This window comes from Protopterus annectens, chromosome 6.part0 (genome assembly GCF_019279795.1).
Source record: "Protopterus annectens isolate FY-2018-M chromosome 6.part0, PAN1.0, whole genome shotgun sequence".
Taxonomy (NCBI): domain Eukaryota; kingdom Metazoa; phylum Chordata; order Ceratodontiformes; family Protopteridae; genus Protopterus; species Protopterus annectens.
In genome coordinates this window covers 972,567,552-972,585,809 of record NC_056737.1, presented here as the reverse complement: position 1 = coordinate 972,585,809, position 18,258 = coordinate 972,567,552, and the positions used below count along the sequence as shown (strand labels likewise).

Sequence of the window (18,258 nt, the reverse complement as noted above, 5' to 3'; positions counted from 1 at the left end):
ATCACAATTCCTTATGGACCAAAGATGTTGTAATATCCTAACCTTAAACATCCCATTAGTCATGCCCACGTAAAATGAAGTGCATGTTGAGCATTCAGCTAGGTATACGATGTTGGGTGTTCTACAGTTTGCCCTACCTTTAAATTCAAAGGACCTACCACTAATGGGGTGCTTGAAAATATTATTATTTTTGTTAATGTAAGGACATGCCTTACAATTTCCACAAGGTGTACTTCCTGGTTTATTAAAGCATTTTGGTGTAGATGGTCGCATATTCACCTCACCACATAATAAATCCTTCAAATTTTTGTTACGTCTATAACCAATGTTAGGTGTTGGTCCCACTATTTCCCTTAATTTTTTATCACCCCTCAAGATGTTCCAATTCTTACCAATAATGTCCTTTATATCTTTGATGTTGCTGTTATATGTAAAATAAAGTCTGGGATTTGTAGAGCCAACTCTTGGATCTTCACCTACACACATCTCACTCTTATTGCATCTTAACCATGGCTTATACCTATCTTTTCTTTGTGTCTCACCTTTACTCACTACTTTTTTAACCAATTGCTCATTATAGCCTTTGTTTTTAAAGTTTATTTTAAGGCCAGAAATTTCCTTCTGAAAGCTTGATTCGTCCATGCATAACCTTGAGGTCCTGCATACTTGCCCCTGAACAATGTTTGAGAACAAATAACGGGGATGCATACTATCATAGTTTAATTAACTCTGGGAGCACGACCTAAGCAGATGGCAGGTAGGCAAAGTTTTTTACTGACTCTTCCAGCTCCCGTGAAAAAGAAAGGAGCATGGAAGAGATCCCTAAGCGAGGGAAGGGAACAGGACAAAAGGAGGAGGACTGCTTTTTGACTGATAATACCTGTAATAATAATATTGTTTTTAATCTTTCTAAGTAATAATAATAATAATATTTTCAAGCACCCCATTAGTGGTAGGTCCTTTGAATTTAAAGGTAGGGCAAACTGTAGAACACCCAACATCGTATACCTAGCTGAATGCTCAACATGCACTTCATTTTACGTGGGCATGACTAATGGGATGTTTAAGGTTAGGATATTACAACATCTTTGGTCCATAAGGAATTGTGATATTCATAATGCGTTGTATAAACATGTTGAAAATTATCCTACGCATACTTTTATGTTCAGAGCTATAGCAAATGTTGTAGTAGGTGCACGAGGAGGGGATATAAAAGCCATTACTGAGTCTATTGAGTCACGCTGGATCATAGAATTACAGGCACATAGGGAACCTGGTTTAAATGACCAGGTCCCTTTAAAACCAGCATTACAAAAGAGGCGTGTCTTTTATTAAGATTTTATTGTTTTAATGTTTTGATTGGCTCTTTTGAATTTTAAGCCATCACCTGTTATGTATTTAAACTTGACTATTAAGAAGTTTTGATTGTCTGAAGAAGGGTATTCCCGAAAGCGCTTACCTGTGGATTTATTTTATACATTAAACGGATTTCAACAGCAGTGTCCTGCCTTTCTATTTTTGTCTGCCTTCTATTTGTTTGGAGGACTTTGGCATTGGTACGGTATTTTGTTTCATTTTAATTTGAGTATGAGAGAATATTCCTCACTCAAAGCTTTATCCAATAATCAGACTCTTGTCTTTAAACCAGTGGATAAAGGGGGAGGACTTGTCTTGTTTAATGTAGAAGAATATAATGAACTCATGTTCTCGATGCTGAGTGATAGACAGACCTACCTTGAAATTTCTAGAGAAACACTTAATGATATATGTAAAAGAGTGGCTGATAGCCTTTATGATATGCTTATGTGCAGGCAGATAGACAAGGAGCTCTATGATTACCTATACAGAGAACATCCCAGAATCCCAATAATTAAGGGCTTACCCAAAATTCATAAGAATATTGAACCTCCTCCCATGAGACCTATAGTCTCGGGTGAATTTTGGGTTACTGAAAATATTTCTAATTTTCTTGAAAAGACGCTGAGACCATTAGTAGATGATATACCAACAATACTTAAAGACACATACCAACTTTTAGATAGTATTGAACAACTGGGAGAAACACTATCCAGAGAAGTACACTTATTAATTACATTAGATGTGCGGAATCTTTTCACATCTATCCCAAATGATTATGGTATACAAGCAATTAGATAACTTATTCAATCTAGAGGAGGCTTCAGTAGGGACAAGCAGATACTTATTTGTCAACTACTAGATTTAGTATTATCTTATAATGTTTTTTTGTATGGCGAAATGGTTTACCATCAGAAGTGGGGTGTCGCAATGGGCACCCCATGTGCAAATACATATGCAAATCTGGTGGTTTTCCAATGGGAACAAGAATTTCTGTTCAAACATACATTATTTGAAAAAGTAGTACTATACAAAAGATTTGTAGATGATGTTCTCATTGTTTGGAGGGGTACTAAAGAGGAATTTAAAACATTCTTATATTACCTTGAAAGTACAACTGACTTTTTAAAATTTACAATGGAAACTTCACATGACACACTGAGTTTCCTAGATGTAAATTTAAGTATTGAAGCAGGTACTTTAGTCTCCAGCCTCCATAGAAAATTATGCTGGAAGAACACGTTATTAAGTTTTGACAGCATGCATCCAAGACATGTTTTTCCTGCTATCATTAAAAGTCAATTTATCAGAATAAATAGATTATGTAAGGATCATGATGTGAAAATGAAAGAAATGGAGTTAATGGAGAAACTCTTTTATGAAAGAGGCTATAATAAAAAGTTGGTTAAACAGATTAGAGATGAAGTATTTATACCCATTATTCATGAGGATGTCAATCTGATTGAAAAAGGAAGTCCTAATAGGTATAGTTATAAAAGTTATAAAGTAAGCAACATGGAAACAACTAAAAATGAGACTGCTACAGTCAGATATGTTATGACATATACCAATGATAATAAAGCAATTTGTGAAATCATTCGAAATAACTGGAGAATTTTAACTATAGATGATAAGACTACTAAAATTGTAGGTAGTTCCCCCAGGTTTGCATATAGGAACAATAAAAACTTGAAAAGGCTATTATGCTCCAACCCTAGAATGAATGACACCTTGGATTTGAGAGGAAGTTTAAGATTGGGTACATTCCATTGTAACCGTTGTAACATGTGCACTTACATCACGAATGAACAGAATTTTATGCATCCAGTACTGAAATATATGTTCATTCCTAAATTTGAGGCAACATGTGTTACTGAAAGCCTCATATATTTAGCAACTTGTGATTCTTGTCCAGTATTTTATGTAGGACTAACGAAAAGAAAACTAAAAAACAGAATATATAACCATATGTACGATATAAAGTGCAGAAATACTCTGAATGCCCTAGCTAAACATATTATAGATTTTAAAGACCATCAATTTAAATTTAGGGTGCTTGAGATAGTGAACTTTAATGGTCGAGGGGGAGATCATGTGAATCTATTGGAAAATAGAGAGTTGGAATGGATTTTTAAGCTTAGAGCCCATATATATCCGGGTATTAATCAATATGTATCTATTAAATCTATACTTAAAACAAGGAGATAATTTGATAATACTATTCTATGATTATAAGATCAAAAGAAGTATATGGAAAAGCTATAATATAAATAATTATGAAGTGGAAGTCCATCTTCGATAGAATATTAATTAAGTAGATGTTAGTTGGGTATGTTAATATAATATATAAGATTTTCCATTGTAATTCACGTATATGGCCATACTTAAAAGTTGATATGTTATATATAAATTTGTTTAAAATGTCTACATCATGTTCTTTAGTTATAGTTAGGGTTAGTACCCATAAGATGCTTTATTACAACTGTGAAATATACACCTAGGGAGAATTTTTTTACACACATATACAGATGTAATTGTTCTTTTTATATACGAATACATAAGTTACAAACATATAAGCTACATGATAAATGGTGATTTAAAACATAACAATTTATAGAGTTTTTTATTATTATTATTATTATATATTTTATCTATAGGGTTTATATAATGTTTTATTGTATAACAATATGGTTTTAATAAGAAATGTTATTTAATATATTTCATGTAGAATTTATGTATTCTAGTTCTGAATGAGCACTTACTTAACTCTAGTAAATACCTATTCAGGTAGCCAGCACTTTAACTGAAACCAGCTTAATTTAATGAATGAATTGATTAGTTGGTTTATTTGAATTACTTAATGAATTAATTGAATCAAAAAGAGTATATAAATGCTTGTTTTAGACATAAGAAGCTAGATCTTAAGAAGCGTCTATAGTATACGTGAAAGCGCTCATCTGTTTCGTGTTTTGGAATAAAAGCTTTATATTTTTGGAACATACGTGGACATTTGTTCTTTTGGATTACCTTGTGGTTGCAACATTTTGGTAAAAAGTTCTGACCATCTCTGTGTAGAATCCACCTGTTTATTTTCTGCAATTGAATGATTTTTGTGACTGGTGGATTCGTTCTGAGTAGCAGGTAATTTTTCTCCAAAGAAAGATTTTGCTAGTGTAAAGGAAAAAGCAGTACGTGGTTAGAGTGCTAAATTTGTTCATGTCAGTGTAAGACAGAAAAACAAGTACGAAAATATTCTGGGCAACAGGCATTTATACATAAAGGAAAAATAAAAATGAAGAAAAATTTGTTCTGCGATATCTTTTGCAGAGGAGAAGAAAACTACAGAAGAAAAACAGAATAAGAGAGTGGTGTTCACAAACACTGAGACAGAAGGAGAGCAACATAACAACCAAAAGACAAAAACAGACTGGTTCTGTTGCTAGAGAAGCTTGAGAAGAAAAAAAACATTTAAAATTGTCATGGAACATTGTACCAACATGCAAGATAGGCTGAAAATAGTAAGGCCCATTGTAAAGAAGCACATAGAAAGAACCTCAGGCCACACAAGAGGTGTACAGTAGAAATTCAAGTACTGGACACGTCAAAACTTGAAATAGTGGAAATATTAAGTGAGGTAACTTTATAAGAATAGATAGACTGGTCAAGAGATGGCCAGAAGAATTTTATAAATATTCTGAAAGAGTGGAAAGAAGTGCTCACCTCCATGGCCAGTTTAATGGCAGAAACTAATGGAACTGGTAGAGAATGAAAACTGACCTCTGGGGCTACAGAGCAGGTACATGGCAGATCAACCTTGATTCAGACCCATATTGAGATCATTCCAGGAGAAGACATCCTAAAATCAACTGAATACCAAACTTACAGCAAAAGGCTATGCAAAACGAAGTGCAAAGATGCTTATAATGGGAGTGGTAAGGAGTCAAAGAGCAAGTGGAATAGATCTGTACTGTTTCCAAACACTCGATGGAACAATCATGTTCTATACTGGTTCTAGGAAGATGAACAGTATTTCAAAACCTGACAGCTATCCAATGCCTCTGATAGATGAAATAATAGAACAATTATGCAAGACAAGACTATTGACCACATTAGATCTGACAAAGTGATGTTTGTAAATCCACCTAACAGCTGAAGTCAGATCAATGACAACCTGTTCAAGCATAGAGGGCCTATTCAGTACACCAGTCTTTCTTTTGGGCTACTTGGTGCTTCTGCGACCTTTCAAAGATTAAGGCACAGAGCCCTAAAGCCACATGCCAGATATGCTGCTCCTTACATAGATTTTGTCATGATACACTCTAAAGATTGGGACTTCCATCTAGCTAAGGTACAGACTGTGCTAGACTCTCTTAAACAAATCAGGTTGACAGTCAATACCTCCAAGAGCAAGCCAGGCATGGCAAAAGTAAAATATTTAGGATATTATAAGTAGTGAAAGTGTTCAAATCCAGAAAGAAAAAAGTAGTAAGGAAATGTCTCATCCCAGCCACTGAGAAGCAAGTGAAGGCATTATTGTGATTAGCTGGGTTCTGTCACGTTCATAACTTGTTTTAGCACTCTCTGATTTCAGTAAATCACTCAGACTTTATAATGATAGTTAGGGACAATACTTTTACATGACTTTGAGATGCAAAAACACCATATATGCTTTTTATGTCACAAGGCAAGTAGAGCAGCCTCCAAATATTCCACTGACAAGAGGAAAAGATTGGGAATTTAGTGGGTGCATTTGTCACTGAAATATTACCTCCTTGCCAGGGACTTTTTATTCATCACAGCTAATGCCCCACCCCATGTGGATATATAATCAAGTACATGAAAAGACCAAATTGTAATGGAGATCTCAGCTTACAACCACTTACGTTTACTGTAAACGGTTGGTGAAGCTCCACCCACTACAATGCTGATGGCCTGTCTAGGGCTCACAGCACATCAAGTGGGCCTGAAACAGATGGCTTGAAGCTGAAGGGGTCAAATGTAACACAGAGTGGTGGTTCTTACACTATAGTATCTCAAAATGTAAAACTGAAATGAAATAATAAAAATAATTGTTTTAAACAGAGTATTGTGGTAAGTAATATAAATAGCATGGTTTCTCTAAGACAAACATATACATTTTTGTATTAAGTAGGTACATTTCCCACAAATTGGGACCTGGCCTATTTATCATCTACTTCTTTAAAGTAAAAGCCAGTACCAAAGGGTTCTGGTTGACTAAGTGTGCAGATGACTGCAAGCTAGGAGCAGTCACTGAATCCCAAAATGACTTAGCCATCTGGTAGGAATGTTTGTCCCAAACAAATAACTGGTGCAAAACTTGTGGACTGAAACTAAATACTAAAAAATGCATTACTGTACCCTTTGGAAAGTCATCTACCCCTGGGAGCTACCACATTCATAGTGGACACCTAAGAGCTGACCTGATAGATTGAGCTTTGAGAACTTATGTTGACAGTGACCTAACGCTTGACCAACATGTGTCCACTGATGTAGGAAAGCATTTCTATCTTGTACAGCTTATAAACAAAGAGATAGTGTCTAGATGTCCAGATCTAGAGATGTTACTGTCTTCCTTTATTTAACTCTCACTGGGGCAATCACATGAAAGAAATGGAATGCCCACAGGCATACCTTACTAATAGGATACAAGACCTTAACAATGTGTCCGACATGGACTGACTGAAAGCCCTGTCACTATATTCTGTATTCTACAGATTGCTAAAAGGTGAACCATGTCTGGCATACAAGGTACTCTCCAACCTAGTATTGACAGACCTATTGCATATCAGGAAGTCAAATGGCATCAGAAATACTCAGACTAGGGATCTAAACTTCTTCTGCAACATTAACAGAATGGCTTGGAGGAACAGGTATATCAGGCAGAGGATAACACTTCTCTGAAATAAACATCCCATCCATGTAAAAAAAGCTCACCCTTGTCCATATTCAACAGAAACTTTGATCTATGGATCTATAATAGATAATATACCAAGACTGGCCCCTGTAATACTAACAAACACAGGTAACTCCTAAATGTTTTAACCCATGCACGAGTTCCTTCAACTTATCTCTGGTATGATCTTCTCTCTAGGATTATTATGGTTTGCTATCAACACATTGAACATCAAAACATAAACCGTTCAAAAATATGGCCTCATATTCATAAAGGATATGCACACCTCCAGACTAGTAGCCCAGCATAACGCATCTGAGATACTTCAGGTACAACTAATATTGGGTAAGATGGTGATCCAGGTCATAGCCTGCTACAGGTCCCCAACCATGTCCCTAGACTCACACTCCAGGTTCCTAAGTACCCTGGAATCTATCAAGGTCCAAGCCAACACTCTCTTACTAGCAGACTTCAACTACTCCTCCATCAACTGGGAAAACTACTTAACACCAGTGCACTTGCCCAACACTTCCTGGAATTCATCAATTTCAATGCCCTGGACCAGCTCATTCTGGCCCCCACTAGAGGAAGCAACATCCTTGACATGGTTATTACTAACATGAGCAACCCTTGCTCTACACCTATAGTCAATCCCTCCCTGGTCAGATATGACCATAAACTAATCACCATGGAAATCCACATCTCACCCACACCCCCCGCAAAGGTAACCACCTTGAAAAACTTCTCCAAAGCTTACTTTAGACTCCTCAGAACAGAGGTGGCTAACTTCACGGCACCCATGCCCATGGAAAATAGCTGCATGACTGCTGAATCATACACCAGTGCACTGTATGAACATGTACACAAATGCATGGAACTAACCATACCCAACAGAGCCAAGATGCTCTCCTCCAAAAAAAGTAAGACAATCTGGTAGTCTCCTGCCATTAATAAACTCTACAACAGAAGGAAGAAACTGTTTCAGAAAAAGGTGAAGTCTCAAGACTGGAAAAACTCACTTATTAGCCTAAACAAAAAGTTGAGATCCCTCATAAAATCTTCTAAAGCCTTCTATAGCTATATCAAGAACCTCCATAGCAATACCCAGATTTGCTCTGGGATACTGCACAATGGTAGCTCTTATACTCAGCCAACAGATACTGCCAACATACTGGCCAACAGATTCACTGCCAACTTTACCCCCCCCCCCAAAGGACCAATCACAATATCGGAAGAATGCCAGGCACACAGCATTACTGCAGCACTGGTAAAAGCTGCATTGTCCAAGGCCAAGAATACAGCTTCTATGGGACCCAGTAATATCCTTGGCTGTGTTCTACATGAACTTCAAATCGAACTGGCACCACATATGTGTGCCCTGTTCAGTCACAGCCTCACCTCAGGCTTTGTCCCTACCGAATGGCGCACTGCTACAGTCAGCCCTCTACATAAAGGTGGAGTGACTATGGACCTTGCAAATTAAAGCCCCATTAGCCTGATGAGTCTGATATGTAAAGCTATGGAGCACATCATCATGGATCTGATTAACAAAGATATAGGAAATCTCCAAACTTTATAGCCCATGCAATTTGACTTTGTGAAAGGGAGATCATGCCTGCTCAACCTGGTTGACTTCTTTGAGTCAGTCACCAGGGCTGTGGATGAAGGTAAGGCAGTGCATGCAGCCTACCTCAATCTGGCCATGGCCTTTGATGCCATTCCTCACTCAGGAATTATTGATAAACTCACCAAACTAGGCATCAACCCCTATATCACTAGGTGGGTTGCAAATTTGCTCACAGATAGAACACAGTGTGAAAGTAGCGGACTCCAAGTCAGACTGCCACCCAGTCACGAGTGGAGTCCCACAGGGATCAGTCCTGGGTCCTCTCCTGTTCGGCATCTACTTCTCAGAAGTCCAGGCCAACACAAAGGGACTCTGACTGACCATGTATGCAGACGACTGCAAGCTTGGAACCATTATTAACTCACCAAGAGATGCAGACATCCTACAGAAAGGCCTCACTGAGATCAATGACTAGTGTCGAAACCATGGCCTTAAGTTTAATGCCAAAAAATGCATCGTCATCCCCTTTGGTAAAAACTGAGTTCCCACTAATTACCACATCGCTGGGAGCCCACTGAACATTGAAGGCATTATAAGAGATCTGGGGACACAGGTCGACAGCAACCTCTCCTTCGACCACCACATTGCCACTGTGGTCAGAAAGTCCTTCTGTGTAGCACATCTCATTACCAAGGGTTTTGCATCCTAAAAGAAAGAGGTCATCGTCTCTCCCTACTCTTCCCTCATTAGACCAATTATTGAGGATAATTGGTCTAATGAGGGAAGAGTAGGGAGACCAATTATTGAGGATAATGCCGCATTTGGCATGTACCTCACTAGACACCTGCAACAGCTGGATAGGCCACAGAAGTACCTCACGAAGAGGATCATAGGTATTAAACATATGTCCTACACAGACAGACTCAGAAGACTCCAGCTATTCTCTGTCTCATATAGTTTCATAGTTTCATAGATTACTACTAAGCTAACTGCCCTTGCGAGCCATTTTAAGCCTAGCCAATTATCCTTTGTGAGACTCAAACCCTGCACCTTGTGGTTGTAAGGCAAACACCTTAACCATTAGGCCACCCTCCCAACCCTATATCACCTACTTATCTACTATCACCTACTTAGAGGTGACCTCTGCTTGACTTACAAAATGTCTGACCCAGCCCTGTTAGAAATGGTACATCTAAAGAAATCCCAGTCCCTCCACACCATACATTCCAGAGACCTCAACCTCATTACCACAATCAAGAGAACATGCTGGAGGGACAGGTTCCTTACCCAGAGACTGCCCATGCTCTGGAACAGACTTCCCATACATGTCAAGCAGAGCACCTCACTGACCCTCTTCAAGAGAAATCTTGATGAGTGGATGGATAATAGAAAGTTCACCCTGGGGATCACTCCAGTGGCTCTACTTGATAGAGGCACTGGGAACTAACGTCGGGCAGCACGATACCAGGGCACTTCTATGGGCTAGGCTTGTAAAGGATCCAGAGCCATTAACCTAGTACACACCTATGTCCTGAATATTAATTTGGTTGGAATATTGACAAGGTAGTTGCTGCAAAGTCAAAGTCAGCTTCTGAAGTCTGTCATCCCCTGCACTGTTTCAAACAATGTGGTAAGTGTACACTTACCTGTCTGCTTTACAGCAGTATGTAAGTACCAGATCCATACTGCACAGCACTGACAGTCATGTTTTTACAGGGGAGCAGGCCCCCCTGCACTCCACCTGTGGGAGGCTACGCTCCCGCACCCCTTGCTACTTATATATTCCAACTCCAAGATTGCCCTATAGTGAGGAAAAGGGTAATTCTCCTAATCTGCACTGTACCATGATCTCTATATGTAACATTGCCCACATATAAGCGAATGCACAGTGGCATTCGCTGAAAAGGAGACTCGCAGAACTTAAGGTTGACAATATGGAAATCAGCCAACTGACATTCAGCATTCCCATGTTTGCCAAATCTTCATTCTGCATTCTGATAGTAAACCGATTAACTGAATGAAAGCATCTTTGGACAAGTGTTAAACTTGGCAGACAGTGAATCCGTTTTTTTTTTCTTTTTCATACTACAGAAAAAGTCTTTTATGTATTTTCTTTTGCTTCACCTATATATACAAGAACAATCTCACCTGTATTTTTTTCATTCTAATAAAACTACATTATTTTATGGAGTGGTGGTCTCTGCTGCAGTATGTATACACACACACACACACACACACACACACACACACATATATATATATATATATATATATATATATATATATATATATATATATATATATATAGATAGATACAATATGTCTGGTCAAACATACCCATTGTCAACAAATTTTGGGGTACACTGCAGCAATAGTTGAAACGTTTAATATCACATGTAAGGTAAATGGGACTGGCTACTAATGCCAAAACTGTCATTTGAAATCAAAGTTTCGGGACTGTGGTTGAGTGTGTGTGTGTGTGTGTGTGTGTGTGTGTGTGTGTGTGTGTGTGTGTGTGTGTGTGTGTGTGTGTGTGTGTGTGTGTGTGTATGCGTGTGTGTGTGTGTGTGTGTGTGTGTGTGTGTGTGTGTGTGTGTGTGTGTGTGCGTGTCTGGGCGCATGCGCGAGTGTTTGAAGGTCAAAGTTATTATAAGGGCCAGGGAAGAGGATAGATGTGTTTGCAATGTGTGTGTATGTGTGTGCCTGTGTATCTTATATAGTGGTACTGTTAGGGAAAGTACCCTAATGTGTAGGTTTGGGTTAGAAGTAGTAAGTAAGGCAGTGCTAACCCTAATCTTACCCCCAACCTTAACCTTACACATTTACACATTAGAGTACTAAAGAACTTCTCCCTAACAATAATACTGTACAGACAAATTATTATTAGTGTGTGTGTGTGTGTGTGTGTGTGTGTGTGTGTGTGTGTGTGTGTGTGTGTGTGTGTGTGTGTGTGTGTGTGTGTGTGTGTTTCTTTGTGTCTGGGTTATAATGTGGTACAGAGAATGCCTGTATTATTACTCTCGATTCTAAGAGAACATGTTTTGTGATGAGTCCCAGATTGTCGGGATTGAAGGAATTAATTGATTCCCCTTTAAAGCAGTACAGTCCTTTATACTTATTACCAGTAAAATGTGGCAGAGCATAATGGAAGACAGGCAATAAAGCAGAATTGAGTGTGTGTGTGTTGTTTAACTGATTGAAAAAGGAGGCTGTTTTCTTTTCTCGATCAGTATAGCTATGCATAGAAATAGTGGTGTAACAAAAGGTAAATTTGCTGAATGTATTTGACAAATTGTGTTTTGTTGTAATGATCCTTCTTTTTCTATTTTAAATATACACTACACACACACACACACACACACACACACACACACACACACACACACACACAAACACAAGGATAGCTTTATAAACATGTAGCCTCATGTGAGTCCTTTCATTTGTTCACTCCCAGAAAGAGATTGAAATACAAGTACACTATCAAAACAGCTGTTAAAATAAAATTTTCTCAAGCTTTTCAAACTTTGCTAAAAAGTAAACTGTAACATGCACAATTTGTATGAAAGAAATCTTCCAAAATGTCAAAATAAATAACCAAGTAAGCAAAGAGTAATATTTTTTTTGACAACCCCCCCCCTCTTTTTCGCAAAAGATGAGGATTCATTGGGAATGATATTTCTGAAGGAAATCTGACCTTGTCTTAATATACAGTGTGCTGTCTTCCCTCAAAGACACTTTAATGTGCTGTCATAAGTAGAAACAAAGCAATCAGTTTTTGCAGACTATTACATGGCTAGCCAAAACCTAGATCATGCCCAACAGTAAGGATCAAACACTGCATCTTGCGTCTGTGAAGCGGACACTTTAACCATAACACCAACCTCCAACAATTACAGCCTTCTAAATTTCCACATTAGGTTGAATTATTCACATAAAATAAGTAAGCCAGTACTCTACTAATTTTTGATACTCTCACAGTATTTAGATTTTTGCCAGATTTGAACCCCTGCTTATCCAAGTACACATTTTCTAGAACTGTGCTTTGACCTCTGACACGACAGAAGAGACCATCATCTTGCTGTATGCAGCAACCATTAAGTACAGACTAAAATGAAGCTTAGTGCATGCCTCACCCACCTTTCTCCCCCTCCCTATTTGTAGGCAATATTTTTTCCAGGCTCAACGTATCTTTGGTCCTCTCGTTCTACTTCTCCTGGGTTACAACAGAAATTTCAGACAACCAGTATGGTGCACTAAATAAGATAACTGACAAGCTCATCCCTTTACATCAAATCCCTAAAACTGCAACTATGTTGCAACTGCTTACTCTGCGCATATAAACTGTACCTTTCATTCACAAAAACAGAAAGAGGCTGTTGACATACATATGTAACCATAAAACATTTTTCAGCAGTTACATGTTGCGCATACTATAGGTACTGACATCATTTTTCCTTACCAGACCACAACATGTCACATGCAGCACACTTTCCATGCACACTCTTTTGTGTATAACAGAAAAACGAGTTTGCTTTGGGAGTGATTAAACAAACAAAAAAAGAAAAAACAGACTACTTTTTTTCTAAAAACACCAATGAACATAAACATATTATAAAAAGAAACACATAAATGTCATCCAGGGGTTGGAACACCCTCCCCCCATCCATGCCACCAACATTCCTGAGCCATCCATCATTTTCCTATAATGCCCATGCTGTCTGGCAGTATTACTTGTTTAATATAGTTTTGAGAAGGCAATGAATTTTAATACAAGTGGCTTAGATCCTATACTCTGTAATTTTTTCATACTAATCAAAGCAAATAAATATTTTTGCCTGTAACTTGTGGATTAAAATTAACATTTAAAAGAAAAATGTTTGAGACTGAAATAAACATTCTACTTATGAAACAAAAGGCATGTAAAAGTATCTGGCAGTAAGACACATGAATAATGTCCAACAGAAATGCCTATTACAGCAGAATCAGCAAAAAACAAAAGCATATGAGCCACCTGGTATAAAAGTCCAGGCACTTGAACATGCAGGCGTAGTACTGCTGTTTAGTAAAGAAACATATCTTCAAAGTGCACAAAATTCAATGCTTAGCATCCCAACAAGAGCTTCATTAAATACTTTTGAATGTAACATAATGTAGACAATATTTACCTAGAGAAGCATTGTTGCACAGTCTTTTATCATAACAGGAAAAGCCTTCTTTTGCTCTCCAACCATAATTTTTCCCTTTTTCTAAAATGTCCACTTCCTCAAACTTATTCTGGCCTACATCACCACAAAAAATACGTCCTTTTCCCCGCTTGGTGAATTGGTCACCTCGATCCACAGAGCAGCGCCACATATTTCTTGCACCATACACATAGACTTCAGGCCTGGCTTGTGGGTCATTGACAAATGGATTGTCAGCAGGAATGCCATAAGGCTTCTTAGGGTTATTGTGATCTACATTGATTCGTAGTACTTTTCCTAACAGTGATGATCTGCAGAAAGAAAGAGTGTGTGAGACAGGAGAAGTTAGACAAACACTTGCCTTAACTCAGTACATATATGTAATAGCAGAACTTTCAGATTTATATGACAATTTGCAAAGATGAGTCATGGCTAAAAAACAGACAGTTTGCCTTTTCCATCTAGAAGCAAGTATTTAATTCTCAGATCGATATAAAATATTCGCCCAGTTACAGTCTTGTATTGTGTACTTTACTTTGGTGATCATACATTGCACTGAGCTCGTTCACTAGAATGTATTGTGACATCCCCACTTTGGGCTAGTAATCAAGTAACCTGAATCATCACCACTCGCACTGGAGAGAGAAGTTCACTTGGAACAAAAACGGGTATACCCAGTATTTTCAGATGCAGCTCTCTGCAGCAAACACAATTTCCCTTAAGAGCACACAGAAACACACTCATTCCAGGGTCTGGATTTCTCTATCTGTCTCTCTCCACGTCCCCAGTAAGACCCCCACTGGCACAGCTATAGAGCTGAGACCTCAGCTGAATGTCCAAGCCAAGTTTTCCAGCACGCTCTCTGTGAAACCAGTGCTTCATGTCTCTGCTCCAAACAGCTGACACACACACTCTTTCAGATTTGATTTTCACATACACACCTGGGAAAGGCTGGCACAGATTTACTAGCTATGCCCCCTTCTGCCCAGATTATAAGGTAGTTACACCATCACCAGACACTCCAAAGCCAGCTACTCTAAGGCTCTTGCAAGGGTACCCAATTATACTGAGTGAAATTAATCTTAATACAGATTTATTTATTTATTTATTTTACATTTGTTTACAAGGAAAGTCCGACAGGGACAAGACCCATTTTCAGTGGAGGCCCGGGGAGAAAAGCTCCACATACTGAGATTATACAAAAACTTTTACAAGAAATTATACAAAAAAATATACAAGATATAAAGTACACCAGAAGTTACATTCTATGCTATTACAGCTGACATTTGTACTATACAATAATCTGATATAATTCATTACTGTAGTGTAGACATTGTAGTTTCACAAAGTAAGCTGAGGAAGGGTTTGTGGGGAGGGGGATTGGATAGAAAAAGATGAGGTTAGAGATTATCTAGACATGAGAGAGAACACAGATTGTGAGGTGGTCAGAGAAGAAGAAAATGTGTGACCAAAAGTTATTAAAACTAGTTAGCCTGGAGTAGTACAGGAACAAAGCCAAGTGTCATTAAGATAATTCTTAAGAATCTTTTTGAATTGGTTGGTATTGGTGTTTGTTCTGATACTGTGAGATAGTGAATTCCACCTTGTTGCTACATGATGAGAAAATAGTGAGTCCCCTTCTGTATTAGTGGATTTGGACACTTGTAGTAGAGATTTATTTGTTGAGCGATGACTTCTATTTTTGGTATGGGGCTGGAGAATATTTAGAAGGGCAGGGTTTTTTCAGGTTGATATACTAGCTTGCATGCTAAGGTTAATGGGTTATAGAATAGAAGTTGTTGGAGTTCTAACCAGGAGAGGTTTTTTTTAAGGAGTGACAGTGGTGGGTATGATGTGGGCAGTCAGTTGCAAATTTAGCTATTTTATTGTAGCATGTTTCAAGTTTAATTAAATCTATCTTTTTAAGGTTGGTAAGAATAGGGGAAGCATACAGAAGTGTTGATAGAAGATGGGTTCTAGCAATGGCAACCGTAGAGGTGTTAGATAATTTTTATTTCTGTAAATAGTACCCATCTTTTTGGAAACTTTCTTAAGTGTTTGCGCTATATGTAGGTCAAATCTTAAGTTGTTATCTTTTATTACACCTAGTAGTTTTGTTTGTGAATTGGCATTCATTTTAGTATTATTCCTAGCTGTACTGTGGAAGGTGCAGGGGGGGGGGGGATCTTGTGGGTTGGAAGATCATGAGTTTTCTTTTATTGGGGTTGAGTATGAGCTGATGGTTAGAGAGCCATAGATCGGTATCTCAGAATGATTTTTGGGTTATATCATGGAGGTGTTGCAAGTTATTAGCAGCACATGTACGTGTTGTGTCATCTGCATATTGGATAGTTGAAGCCAGTGGGGTAGCACTATGGAGGTTGTTCATAAAAATAGTGAAGAGTAGTGGCCCAAGATCTGAGCCTTGAGGTACTCCTAGTGTGACAGGAAGAGTGGGGATAGGACATTAAGCCATTTTACAGACTGTTGAAGGTCCTGTAGATAGCTTTGGAACCACTGAAGTACAGAGTGGCAGAGGTTCAATTTGGAGAGTGTATTTAATAGTTTGGGATTGGAAACCATATCAAAGGCCTTGGACATTTCTAGAAAGATAGCAAAGACTATTTTACCATTATTTCTGAGTTGGTTGATGGCATTGGTGAAACTGAGGAGCGAGGTGTTGGTACTATGATGGGGCCTGAAACCATGTTGACATGCTGCTAACATGTTGTTGAAGGTAAGATAATGAATCAGTTGGGAGCGGATGCATCTTTCGAGTTTAGATAGTGGAAAGAGAATAGCAATCGGTCTGTAGTTGGTCAGCTCTGTGGAATTTCTCCCTTTGTGTAAGGGGATAATTTGTACAATTTTCCATATTGCTGGGACATGTTGTTCTGCTATGGACCTATTAATATGGATCGACACTGGATAAGATATGGCTTCAGCTGGTAGTTTTAGATATTTGACTGGTAACTTGTCAGCCGCTATTGAAGAGGGTTTAAGCTTTTTCAGTAGTTTCTTAATGGTAGCTGTGGCAATAGGTTGAAAGGAGAAGGAGTTGGACTTAATATAGAGAGGTTTGGAGGCTAGTGATGGTTCTGTGGACTTACTTTTAATTAGAGACAGTGCACTTTCACTGAAAGATTTATTGAATTCTTCTGCAATGGTGGTAGGAGAGTGTGGTAGTTTGGGGGGCTAGGATAGTGGGATGTCCTGGGAGGAGAATGGCATTTATGGTATTCCAAAATTTTGGACGGCTATGCTGGTGTTTATGTTGCAAGTTATAGTATAAGTTCTTTTTATCTAGATTGATTTGGTGTTTAGCCTTGTTTCTAATTTGCTGGAATGCGATGTGGTTGATTTGGGTTTTACAGGTGAGCCATGTTTGCCAAGCTCTGTCTATTTTCCTAAGGAGCATTCTGGTGTCATTAGTCAGCCATGGTGTGTATGTGGCCTTAATACGAATTGACCTGGGGGGGGGCAGTTTGTTTAGAATTTCAAAGAAGGTATTATTGAAATAATGTGCAGCATCAAGGGGGCAGGTTTTTCAGTAGAGACCAGTTACATTTTTTAGGGTATTGATTCGGTCTTAGGGGTCAAAGTTTTTTTTACTCCGGATTTGACGGAAGGTGGTGACCTTGACAGTACTGATGTTTTTTCTCAATAGATAGGTTAGCATATGGTCACTAAGGCTGTCAGGTAAGCAGCCACTAATATGATAATTCTGAGGCTTGTTGGTTCATGTCCAATCCAGTATAGCTTGACGGTTGGAGTGTTTATATGTCCATGCAGGAGCTTGAATGGGTTGTGTGAAGCCATAGAGGTTGATGTGATTGCTAGGGTTATGTGAATTACAAGTTGTCCAGTCTATATTAAAGTCACCCATAATGATAGTTTCTTGGGTATGGAACTTGATATAGACTGGATGATGTGCTCTACAGTGGATATGCTATTTCCAGGTGGGACATAGGTAACTATAATGGATATGAATTTGTTTTGATTAAGTTGACATCTAGTAGGTAGGATTTCTATGTTTTTGATATATCTATGTTTAGGCTTTGTGGAAAAAGTGCAAGACTACTTTTAAATAAGATGGCTACCCCTCCACCTCTTTTTACCTTCCTGTCTGCTCTAATAATGTTGTAACCAGGTGGTGTAATTTCATTGTCAGTAATGTGTGCTTTTAACCAGGTTCCCATTAAAACAGCAACGGACCACATGGAGCTAAAATCCTTTTA

At 38.3% G+C, this 18,258-nt stretch overlaps 1 protein-coding gene across 1 annotated transcript in view; it reads right to left on the bottom strand.

Annotated features, from left to right (window-relative positions):
* The window catches only part of HHIPL1 (HHIP like 1), a 661,343-nt gene that overhangs the window by 230,212 nt on the left and 412,873 nt on the right, over positions 1–18,258 (bottom strand). The window contains exon 4 of the mRNA XM_044074611.1: positions 14,003–14,331. Coding sequence (XP_043930546.1) covers positions 14,003–14,331 — 329 coding nt within the window. The remainder of the gene's footprint in view (positions 1–14,002; positions 14,332–18,258) is intronic.